The 11882-nt window shown below is 40.1% G+C and overlaps 1 protein-coding gene across 3 annotated transcripts in view; it reads left to right on the top strand.

The window, feature by feature from the left end:
• The first annotated feature begins 619 nt into the window (after positions 1–619).
• CROT (carnitine O-octanoyltransferase) overlaps positions 620–11882 on the top strand; it is a 54244-nt gene continuing 42981 nt past the window's right edge. Inside the window, exons 1-4 of one of the 3 annotated variants that reach the window (XM_081080230.1) lie at positions 620–879; positions 1550–1633; positions 5186–5321; positions 10790–10914. In XM_081080230.1, coding sequence (XP_080936356.1) covers positions 5207–5321; positions 10790–10914 — 240 coding nt within the window. In that variant the 5' untranslated portion in view covers positions 620–879; positions 1550–1633; positions 5186–5206. The remainder of the gene's footprint in view (positions 880–1549; positions 1634–5185; positions 5322–10789; positions 10915–11882) is intronic. The other 2 variants (XM_081080232.1, XM_081080231.1) reach the window with 2 other exon arrangements.

Below are 11882 nucleotides of genomic sequence, written 5' to 3'. Positions count from 1 at the left end.
CAAGGACCTTGGACAAGACCTGTCAGTGGTAGGGAGGCCCGGGTGGCACCGAATGAACGCTGCAAACTTCAGCCTCCGCGGATGAAGGGAAAGAGAGGTAAAAAGTAGGTAGTATCAGTGTGGTCACTGTTCTCTTGCCGGGACATAGGGTGAACAGTAAGACTCCTTTAAAAGGTGTTGGTGTAACTTCTTGCTTGGGGGCTGCAAAAAACGGTCGCACTGGGAAGAAGGAGCGGCTGGTAAACCGCAGCTGGGACCAAAACAGGAAGGGAAACAGGTGTTGCACGCGTGGGGTGAAAATGGGTCTGAGCCATCGTTCCTGCGCCCATCCCGGAGAGTTAGGTACCTGCTTGGGCGGAGCGCAGCCGTGTCCCGGGCCTGGGCACTGCGCTACACTGCAGCGAGGAGTGAACTGCTGCCCGGCAGGGTTTGGACAGTTCACCGGGCGTGCCCGTAGCCTCTTCCAGGCCCGCAACCCGAATCGAGCGCCGGCCCGTGGCAGGCGGGGCCGGGTCCCAACAGAGCGCAGGCCCGGCCCGCCCCGGCTGCAAGTACGGGGCGGGACCCTCGCCGCTGCCATCCAACCCCCGCTCCCGGGTGACCGCGGGGCCGGACCCTCGCGGCTTTCCGTCCAGTTCCCCGCTCCTCCGCCCCCTGAAGCGAGCGGGCCCGCGCGGGGGTCGGCGGTGGCGGAGTGGGCAAAGCGCGGGGGGTGAGGCCGAGGCGGCCCGCGGAGGCGGCGCCACCTCCCGCCCCGAGCCCGGCCCAGGTTGGGGGAGGTGAGGTCGCGGGGAGCAGTTAAAGCGCGTAGAACCGGAGGTGCCCGGACTCGGCGAGGGTGTCGCGTTGAGAGGCATCGTGCCTGCGGGGGTCAGAGAGGTACCCCTGGCGTTGGGCTGCGGGGCTGGTCCGTCGTGGGGCTGGGCTGCACTCCTTTCACTTTGTGGGCTCTCGAGGGTGCGGAGCTTCCTTTGGGCCGATGGGAGGAGTCTCCGAGCTCCTGTCCCGCTGGGCGCCGCCGGCTCCAGAGCCGGCCTCGGAACTCCTTGTCGCCTGGGACAGGGCTCCCGCACCAGACACCCGGGCACCGGGAGGGTCATTGTATCCCGTGGGTTTGTGCGTCTGATGGAAGGGAGTGCCCTTGTCCGCTATAGTAATTTTTATCCAGCTTTCCAGCAGATGGAGTTTTTGCGTGTGTTTGCTGTGATTTCCCAAAAGTTTGAGTCTTGGGGCGTCCCAACCTCTAGATTGCTTGTCTTCCACCCCCTACCCTTCCGCCTCCCCGGGGTGGTCCGCTCACAGCGGCTCTGGGCAGCGCCCACAGCCCCGGGCAGCACTGCAGCCCAGCTCTAGGACGAGCCGTTCTTCACAATCTTAGCGGTAGAGGGCGCAGCTCACTGGCCCATGTGGGAATCCAACCGGATCTCAGCGTTAGGAGCCCCGGGCTCCAACCACCTGAGCCACCCGCCCGCCCCCGCCCTCTTTCTTTCAACAGTTTTTGTTAATTTATTCTCCTGGCAATTAAACTTGTTTCTTTCTTCCCACACAGCCTACTTCTGACCCCTGTGATCTCAAAACAGAATTATTTCAACAGGCTCCTTCGCGGTCCTAAACAATTCATCTTGGTGTACTGGTATGTGACAATCTTTTTTTCTTTATATATATATATTAACTTATACTACTTGATTCTCTTTTCCATATCTTATTGCTCCGAGCAATCCCACTATAATTAAAGCCAGCGTCATCATTATCTTAATGCATGTATAAGTTCTTTTGGAATCATATTTAATGTTTGTGGTTGAGAATTCAAAGCAATCCTTTATGAAAGAATCTTATATTTCAGATCTTTAATGTGCACCTCTTTGTTAGTTAAGACTTAAGTGGATAAGGAATTGGTACTCTTGGTCTCAGTTTCCTAGAGTCTATTAAATGGCAGGGAGAAAGACAGAGAATAGCTTGTCTTTCCTATATATATGTATTAGTTTCCTATTGCTGCCATAACAATTTATCATAAATGTAACAGTTAAAAAAACACAAATGTATTATCTCAGCTTCTATAAATCAGTAGTCTCGGTATGTTTAGCTGGGTACTCTGCTTAGCCTCTCAAAAAACTGAAATAAAGGTTTCTGTAGTTCTGGGCTCTTTTCTACATACTCTGGGGGAGAATCCACCTCTAGGATCGTTGACTTTGTTGGTAGAATTCATTTCCATGAAGTTGCAGGGCTGAAGTCCCCATTTCCTTACTGGGTCTCTCACAGTTCCATAAAACCACCTGCATCTTCAAAGCCAGACAGCACCTCCAATCCTTTTCTTGCTTTTAATGTCCCCCACGCGTCTGTCACCAGCTAGAGAAAACTTTCTGCTCCTAATGTCTGAAGTGATTGGATTAGGCCCACCTAGATAATCTCCCTATTTTTAAGGTCAGTTGTGCTGTGTAAAATAACACTATCACAATCATTGAAGTGATAGTCTCATATTCACAGGTTCTGGGGATTAGAGAGGTTGGATTTGGAGGGGAGGGGGCATTCATAGAAACTCTGCCTAGCATAATACGGTTGTCTCAACTAGGTTGTTTTTATAATGTTCTTTTGCAGTCATTTTTTTATAAGTCCTAAAACAGGTCTATCTGATTATATGATTATCTTATCTACAGATAAGGATTTTCAGTTAAAGTTAGCTGCCCAGGAGCACATGGCTAGTGAGTGGCAGAGTTGGTATTTGAACCCAGATCTGTATTTCCATTAGGTCTAAAGCCATATTTAGGGATGGTCGAAGTGAAGTGCAGCCAAGAAACTATGAGATCTTTGTTGTACCTCATTTTATTGATTATCTCTTTATATTAGTGTTATAGGCTAAGCTCTTCTATCTTAACAAAGCCCAAAATACAATGAATAAGACAAATGTTTTATTTTTTTTTGTTCTTTCCCCCCCATGTACTGTTTCCCCGAAAATAAGACCTAGCCGGACCATCAGCTCTACTGCGTCTTTTGGAGCAAAAATTAATATAAGACCCGGCCTTATGTTATATTATAAAGACCTGGTATTATATTATATTATATTATATTATATTTATTATATTTATTATATTAGATTAGATTAGATTATACCAGGTCTTATATTAATTTTTGCTCCAAAAGACGCAGTAGAGCTGATGGTCTGGCTAGGTCTTATTTTCGGGGAAACAGTATCTGCAGGGAGGAGTCCAGGGATAGTAGGAAGATTCTGACAATCTCAATACAGGCATTGCTTGTTTTTATTGTGCTTTGTTTTATTGTGCTTCACAGATACTGTGTTTTGTACAAATTGAAGGCAAGACCCTGCACCAGCAAAAAAGATTACAACTCGATTTATGATGATACTCACTTTATTGCTGTATGGAACCGAACTGGCAATATCTCCAAGATATGCCTGTACGTGTCTTCCATACATGGGTCCAAGGTGCTGTTCCAGTTAGTACTACCTGCTGGGCAGTGAGAAGGAGAGAAAGCACGGGTAGAACACATGCAGATTTTTATAGGGGCATGACCAGGAGGTGTCACATGCATCCCCAAATCATACTTATCTCCAAGAGAGAGTAGGAAAGATCTAGCTGTGTGGCTGTATAACCCCGCTAAAACTCAGGATTCTGTTAAGAAAGAAGGGAGAAAATTATATTGGCTGAAAACAGTCTGTCTCACCATTGTTTTTGATAATGCTTTATTCTGTAAACTTTTATGAGTGGAATATTTTATTTGACTTTGATGTTCATTTTAAAAGGTAATATTGAAAGGACAGGAAATTCTTATTCAACATTAATGTTCTTTGATTTCTCAATTGCTATTTTAATGTAAAATTTAATATAAAGGCTTTTTTGAGAGATCTCATTTTTCATTTAGCACTTGTACACCTTATTCACATTTTGGGTTAGTTTGATTTCTCTGATGAAAATTAATACATTTGTGAAAATGTTCAAGAATTCTTTGGGATACTAGTACCATTCTGTGTAGGCCTCACAGTATCTGCACAACTAGGTTATAGCAACTTGTCAAGTGATTTTGTGTATTCTGTAATATTCTGTAACTCTACAGTTGGATGACTGTTCATACCTCTTCATACTTTGCTCTTCAAAATTCTCTCTCTGAGCCCGTCATCCTGTTGTACACATCTGAATTCTACCCACCCATTTAGATTTGCGACAGGTCCCCTCCCCCAATATCATGTGGACTTGGTGTAGGGGAAGATTGTGGTCAAACTGATCCAGGTTTGAGTTGTTAGTTTGATCTTAAGCAAGTTATTAAATCTAAGTATTGGTTTCTTCACATGTAAAATGGCAGTGAATGTTACCTTTAAGAGATAACATGAAGATCAGGCAGATAACACGTTTTCTGTAACACCTACTGCAATATTTGGCAAATGGTAGGTACTCAATAAATGATTATTATAGTGGCCATTAATCACTCCTTGACTTTTAGCACTTTGAGTTGTGAGGGAGGGAAAATAATTTTTCTTCTACCATTCTAAACTCTTCTGGTTGGTCCAGTAATCAAACTGACATGAGACAGGTTAACAGGAGAAAATAACCAAATTTATTATGTACGTACATATGGGAATTCTGTAAGGATATGGGACCTAAGGATAGATCTGGGACTTAAGGTTTGTATGCCATCTTGAACGAAGGAGAAGTTGGGGGAGGGAGGTTGTGATTTGGGACTTCAGAGGGGAGGAAGGCAATTCCCATGGAGGTGGAAAAGCAAATATTTGGTAAATAAATGTTTGCTGGGTTATCTTTAACAATAGGACACAGAGGGGACTATGTTCAAATGCCTTATTAGGTTCCTCCCTGTCTGTCACACTTAGTTCATATTAAACTATACTTATACATGATGATAGCTCCCTTCCTGGAGCAGGTCCTCTATCTGAATTCTTTCAGGCAGTTAGAGGGAAGGTGAAAGGTTTTTAAGAATCTTTTGTTTCTTAAAAATAATCAGCTTAAAATAATCAGTATCCCAAAAAAGGCTTATTGTGGGGTAGCAAACTCTACTTCCCTTCAGTCTACACTTTTTTTTTTTTGATTGGTTCTGTCTCTGACAAGTTTATGAATTTATTAAGGACTAGGACTAAGTCCTGGGTGTGTGGATTTGAACTAGCTTATGGAAGAATATTTATGAGGTTGAAGTTGTGAGGGCTGTTTTTTTTTTTCATTAGTTTTCCTATTGTGATTTCATCATGGAAAATCAGTTGGTGAAGTCAGCTGAAGAACGAACATTTCAGTACCAGGATTCTCTTCCATCACTGCCTGTTCCTTCACTTGAAGAATCATTAAAGAAGTACCTTGAGTCAGGTATGTTTGTAATCTTTTACTATAACTATTGTTAGCAGTTTGGAAAGCTGTGAACTTGTTAGAAGCTGATGAGAGTCTAATTCTTTTTCTTCTAGGCTTATGATAAAGTATCCTTAAAGTGTTCCAAATTTTCTTTCTCATGTTAATTTTTCCATAGTTTGAAAAGCCAGCTAATATTGTTAGGCTTACAAGAAAAAGTAGTAGTCCTGTGCCTCATGCCCCAACCCCTGATAATTCCACTCTTTCAAGCAAGCATTTTCAAATATTTTGTCAGTTTCTTGTGTTGTTTATCTCCAGGTTTAAACTATTTAAACTTCTTGTGCTACTATTTCTTGGATTTTTTTCGTTGTTGATATTATAAATTAGTTCCTAAAAATATGTGGAGTTAGCTCTTTGAACCCCCTAATGTTCCTCCGCTCAACACTCAACATATATGCAATCCAACGTACCCACATTTTCCCTCTCATTCTCTCCATATAATTGTACAAATAGCCATTTAGGATGAAATTAATATTCACCTGATTTAATTTAGGGTTTCATCTGATTTAAATAATTATTTATCTGAATTAAATCACCTGACCATTTAGGGTGTATAGTTTTGTAATTATTCACAAGAGAACCATTTGGAGAGCCATTACCTTTTTTGCTGTACTTTTTTGGTTTTTTCCTTATTTTTCATCTACTTAGTTTGCTTTGTATTCACAACTAATTCACTGCAAACACTTCAATACAGTGATAATCCCTGAATATACTTAAATACATAAGATAGCCTCTCAGTTTCATTTCTTTTTGGAGGCATCTCTCTTGGGGCTCTCTGCCTTCTTGCTCCAATCGGTGTTCATTTCTCTTGAGCTGGCAGGACAGTTATTACCATGGGGCTTTTCTTCTGCCATTATCCCGGCTTTTCTCTTCACATCTCTCTCCTGTGTTGGATTTCCTGCTTCCTGGATTGTCTTCCTCTTTCTCTTCTCATATTTTGGTGCAGTATTTCCTCAGTAGCCACTTGAGGAAGGGTATCTGAGAAGAAAAGAACGTAAGACCAAAGAATGTATTTATTCTACCTACATTCTTAGTTGTTTGGCTGAGCGTAGAATTCTGGGTTGGAAATTACATTTCTTAAGAGTTTTGAAGTCACAGTTTGTTCCTCTTGAAGTCTGATGTCATTCTGATGTTCACTCCTTTATATGTGTGACCTGTTGTTTTTTACTCTCTGGATGTGTTTGACAACCTTTCTCTTTATCCCTACCATTCTGAATTTCTCAGTGATGTCTCTTAGAGTGTAGGTTTTTAAAATATATTTCTCTAAACACCCAGTGGGTTCTTTTAGTTTAAAATGTCATGTTCTTCAGTTCTAGGAAAATTTTAAAATACTGTGTCTTTGATAGTTTTCCCTTCTTTGCTCTTTCTTTTTGGAACTCCTATTGTTTGGATGTAGGTCCTTCTGGATAAGCTTTTAATTTAAAAATGTTTCATGTTAGTTATTAGTGTGTTAATTGCTGTTGAGTCGGCTCTGACTCCTGGCGACCCTATAAATGAGTGATGTCCACAGTGCCGTGTCCTTAACAGCCCTGCTCAGCCCTGCTCAGCTCCTGGAGACTCATGCCTATGGTTTCTTTTATGTGGTCCATCTCAAGTTTGGTCTTCCTGTCTTCCTGCTCTTCTATTTAACCCAGCATTATTTTCTTTTTTAAAGAATCCTGCCTTCTCATGATGTGCCCAAGGTAGGACAGCTTTAGTTTTGTCGTTTTTACCTCCAGCAATATTTCAGGCTTAATTTGCTCTAAGACCTACCTGTTAGTCTTTCTGGCGGTCCAGAGTTCCTGTAGAGCTGTCCTCCAGCACCATGTTTCAAATGAATCCGTTTTTTCCCCCAAAGCCTTCTTCACTGTCCAACTTTTGCATTCATTCATTGTTACTGGAAATACAAGGCTGTGGGTGATCTGAGCCTGGGTCTCTAATGACACATCGTTGCTCTTAATGATCTTCCCTAATTCTTCCATTGCTGACCTTCCGAGTCTCAGCCTTCTCTTGGTTTCTTGGCTGCAATCTCCATTTGAATTGATGACTAAACCAAGGTAAGCAAAATCTCGAACAATTTTGATGTCTTCATTGCCTATGTTAAAGTTGTGTATTCTTCTATAGTCATGATTTTTATCTTCTTGATGTTCAAATGCAGTCCTGCTTTGGCACGTTCTTCTTTCACTTTCATCAGAAGTCATTTCAAATCATTACTACTTTCTCCCAGTAAGATTGTGTCATTTTGCATCTGTTAAATTATTGCTATTTCTTCCAGCAGGTTTTACTCCTTCTTCCTCTGAGTCTAGCCCAGTTTTTCATATGACACGTTCTGCACACAGGTTAAACAAATAGGGAGATAAAATGTTCCCTTGTCTGACACCTTTGTCTATAGGAAACCATCCTGTTTCTACATATTCTGCCCTGACAGTGGCTTCCTGTTCACAATACAGTTTACACAATGGGATGATCAAATGCTGAGGCACACCCATTTCTTTCAGAGTAGCCCATAGCTTTTCATGATTGGTGCAAAGGCTTTACTGTAGTCTATAAAACATACAAGGTATGATCAAACAATATGGTTAATGTTTACATAAAAAAATTATTACAGTAAAAGGCATATTGCCATTAATCCCTCTGCAGTACTTCCCCTTGCTTCGAACACACTTATCCCGTCGTTCTTGCCACTTTCTGAAGCAGTTCTGGAAGTCCTCTTTTGTGAGTATCTTTAGTGGCGCTGTCATGGCTGCCTCAATGTCCTGAATCATTTTGACTTGGGAGAAGAGCCAGAAGTCGCATTGTGCCAGATCTGGTGAATAAGGTGGATGAGGACATACTATAATGTTTTTGTTGGACAGAAATTGCTGTATATGAAAAGCGACGTGTGGCACAGAGCCTTGTTACGATGGAGGATGATTTATGGCACACTTTAAAACACTTTCTCTGAACCCTAGCTCATACCTGACTGACTGCACTGAACAATTTGAAACTTGTCACACACTGTTACTAAGGTTCCACATGCTGCTTCCCATACTGAATTCCCTGCTTTTCCGTCAGATAGCACTTGGCAACAGCATTCACCGTATTTTATGATCACAACTGAAAGGCTCTATGTCACACATCGCTTTTGGTACAGCAATTTTTGTCAAATAAAAACATTATAGTGTGTCCTCATCCACCTTATTCACCAGATACGGCACTGTGCAACTTCTGGCTCTTCCCCAAAGTCAAAATGACCATGAAAGGAAAACGGTTTGAATCAATTCAGGACATTGAGGCAGCCATGACAGCACAACTAATGGCACTCACAAAAGAGGACTTCCAGAACTGCTTCAGAAAGTGGCAAGAACGATGGGTTAAGTGTGTTCACAGTGATGGGGAGTATTTTGAGGGGGATTAATGGCAATGTGTCTTTTACTGTAATAATTTTTTTCTTAATTTAAACATTCACTGTATTGTTTGATCACACCTCATTGACTAACCTCCTTTTGAAATTCTTTGGTGCACTCCAGTATCCAGTGACTGCTTGCAGTTAGGTCTCCAGTGCCTATTCCTTTTCTGATTCCCAGCTTGAACAGCTGGCATTTCTTGCTCCATATAAGGTAGAAGCCTTGTTGCATTACCTTCGGCATCACTTTACTTGTGTAGGAAATTAGAGCAATAGTCCGATAGTTACTTCACTTCTTGACATCTCCTTTCTTGAAGATTGGGCTGTGTATTCATTATTAGTACCTTTCTCTTTTTGGTCTTAATTAACCAATTGATATCACCAATCCTTTGTTCCTTCAGCTCTCTTAATCTCATGTGAAAGGCTTTTCTCAAATATCTGGCGCTTCTTAGGCATTCATACTTGAGACTGAACCTGAAAAGCTGAGTGAGAGTTCTGTGTGCATGGATAGGGCTTGGCGACTAGTGGGCCTTTCAGTGAGCCTTGTAGGGTAATAATGAAGAAAGCTAGCAGTTTCATTAGGGTTTACCCAAATACCAGTACTCCTTTCTCTTGAACTGATCAGTTTCTCCGAAGAAAAAGCCTCTCATCATTTGTTTAGATGAGGCATAAGCCTTACTGCTAGTGTTTTGGGAGCTTAGTAAGAGGGCTCATTGTTATGGATGTATACTTTCATTATAATCCCTGTTTTTTCAACATGGGCTAGAATTCAGGTATTCTTGTCTGGTTTAACTTCTCCGGAGAGGAAACCTCCACGTTTCTACTGGCATTGGGAGTAAGTTGTCTGGCTTTCTAAAGTGGAGAAGGACATCTACAGGGGCAAGTGTGGATGGAGTGGTTGTCTCGTGCTTCTAGATTTTCAAGCAATCCTCGTGTTTCCAGCATGACTTTGCTCCCTGCCTCTGGGAGTCCATGTATCTTGAATTCTTGAATCTTTCTGGGATTGTACTGTAGGAATTGGCTCACTTCTTGGTTTGCATCTAACTCTACCCTATCTCCCATTACCTTCCATTCGCCAGGCTTTAGATACTTTCTCCATTTTACAAAGTCAGTTGCCATTTTCCCATGTGTTTTCTAATTTGTAAAATGTTAGTTTAACCTGTCTGCTGTCTTCTCTCTTTTCATTTTCTTTGTCCTTAAGGATTTATCCCTTTTTAATCACTGTCATTTTAGAGAGTTTCTAGAAATAGTGAAGGTAAATGTATGTATCACTTTGTTTAAATGGAAGCCCTCAGATTTTTAAAATTTCTTTTTTCTCTTCTTTTTTCTCATTTACTTTGACCTTGGAATTCTAGTGTCTTTTTAAAAAAAATGCACTGATTATTTACTTTTGATTATTCACTTCACTTATATTCTTTATGAATATAGATATTTAAATTGACTTTAAGATAAGACTTACAGAGGCAAATGAAACAAAAAATATTTTTTGATTTCTAAAATTTATTTTCATCTGTAGCTTAATTTTCAGAGCACTGGGTTTTGATGGAGTAGGAACCCTATACCTTCTTTTTTCTTTTTCTTTTTTTCCCATTATTGGCCACAAGGCACTCAAAACTGCTCTGGGCAGGCTTTACACTTACATTTACATACATTTTGTATTTACATACAGAATGTTCAAGGCTCTGCTTGAACATTACTGAAAAGAAGCTGTAATTTCTCTTATTCATGGCTAAACAGGATTTACTTTCCTATTGGACTAATAGCTATATGATAATCCTGTCTTTGCCATTTTAACTATCATCATCCAGAATGATTTTAAAATAATTTTTCAGAATATGGTTATTAGATTACATAATTTCTACTGTTGTATTTTTTACAGTATTTTGTATTGTTGCTTTTCAGCTATTTTCGTATTGTAAACTCTTAATTTATTGGACTTGTGATAATTAATACATACATAATTGTTTTGTATAACTAAGTCTTAAGATTTGTGTAAGTAATGATAATTGAGGTGAATTTGTGGTACTTATGTCTAAGTACTTTAATGCATATTTTTTCTTTATAGTAAAGCCATTTGCAAATGAAGAAGAATATAGGAAAACTGAAGAAATTGTCCAAAAATTTCAAAATGGTATTGGAGAAAAATTGCACCAGAAGTTACTTGAAAGGGCAAAAGGAAAAAGAAATTGGGTATTTATGTTATTGTACTTATAATTAGAAAATTGATGATGCTTAATGAATGAAAAATAAAAATGTGTATTTTCATTTAAAAATTATTACTGTAAAAATCCTCACAGTCATCATTTTCATTATCGTCACCCTAAAAAAATTAATGAATCACTTAACTCTGGGGAGTTTTGAGTGTTGTGGGTGGACTCCTTTCTTATTATATGGGAAACTTGATGAAATGCAGATTTCCTGGGACCAGTGATTCTGATTCAGTTTCTCTGGATGGGGGCCCAGAAATCCTTGTTTTAACAACTACTCCACATGGTTCTGATGCAGGTGATCTGCGGACCATGCTTAAGAGAAACATTTTGTCCAGGTAATCGTAGCCTAAAAAACTCCAAAACACTACCAGAATAGACATGATGCAGAGGTGACATTACAGATATTTAAACAGTGTATGGGGAAAAAAAGGGCCATTACAAAATTGGAGTGGAGAATGGTTATAGCGATTTTATGTTTCACTTAGATTGAGGTGTTAGTATAATAATTGTTAAGGACCCCAGTAATTTTCCACAAAAATCTTCTTTGGCTTCTTCAGCTTAAGTATTAGGTTGGTGCAAAAGTAATTACGGTTTTTGCAATTGTTTTTAACCCTTTAAACCGCGATTGCTTTTGTACCAACCTAATACTTCTATAGTATGAACCGGAGAATGAGTTTTTATAATTAAAAATCATTACTTTAGTCTAGAAATAATGATTGTAACTATCTTTGAGTTTTAGAAATAAAAAGTAAGCTGATCTTTTCATCAACCATTGATACCTATGATGGAATAATAAAAATTTATAATTTCAGATTCCTTTATTCTCAATCTTGAGCCTTGAATGATTTTAATTAGAATAAAGGTAAAGAAGTTGTTTTTCTGCCTGTATCCTTTTATATCTTTTGCTGAATGACTGATTATAATGTATAGTGTCAATTTTTTCAAACA

The sequence above is a fragment of the Rhinolophus hipposideros genome (genome assembly GCF_964194185.1).
Source record: "Rhinolophus hipposideros genome assembly, chromosome: 18".
In the NCBI taxonomy this organism is placed as follows: domain Eukaryota; kingdom Metazoa; phylum Chordata; class Mammalia; order Chiroptera; family Rhinolophidae; genus Rhinolophus; species Rhinolophus hipposideros.
The sequence above is the reverse complement of the archived record's forward strand: the minus strand, read 5'-3'. Positions and strand labels throughout refer to the sequence as shown.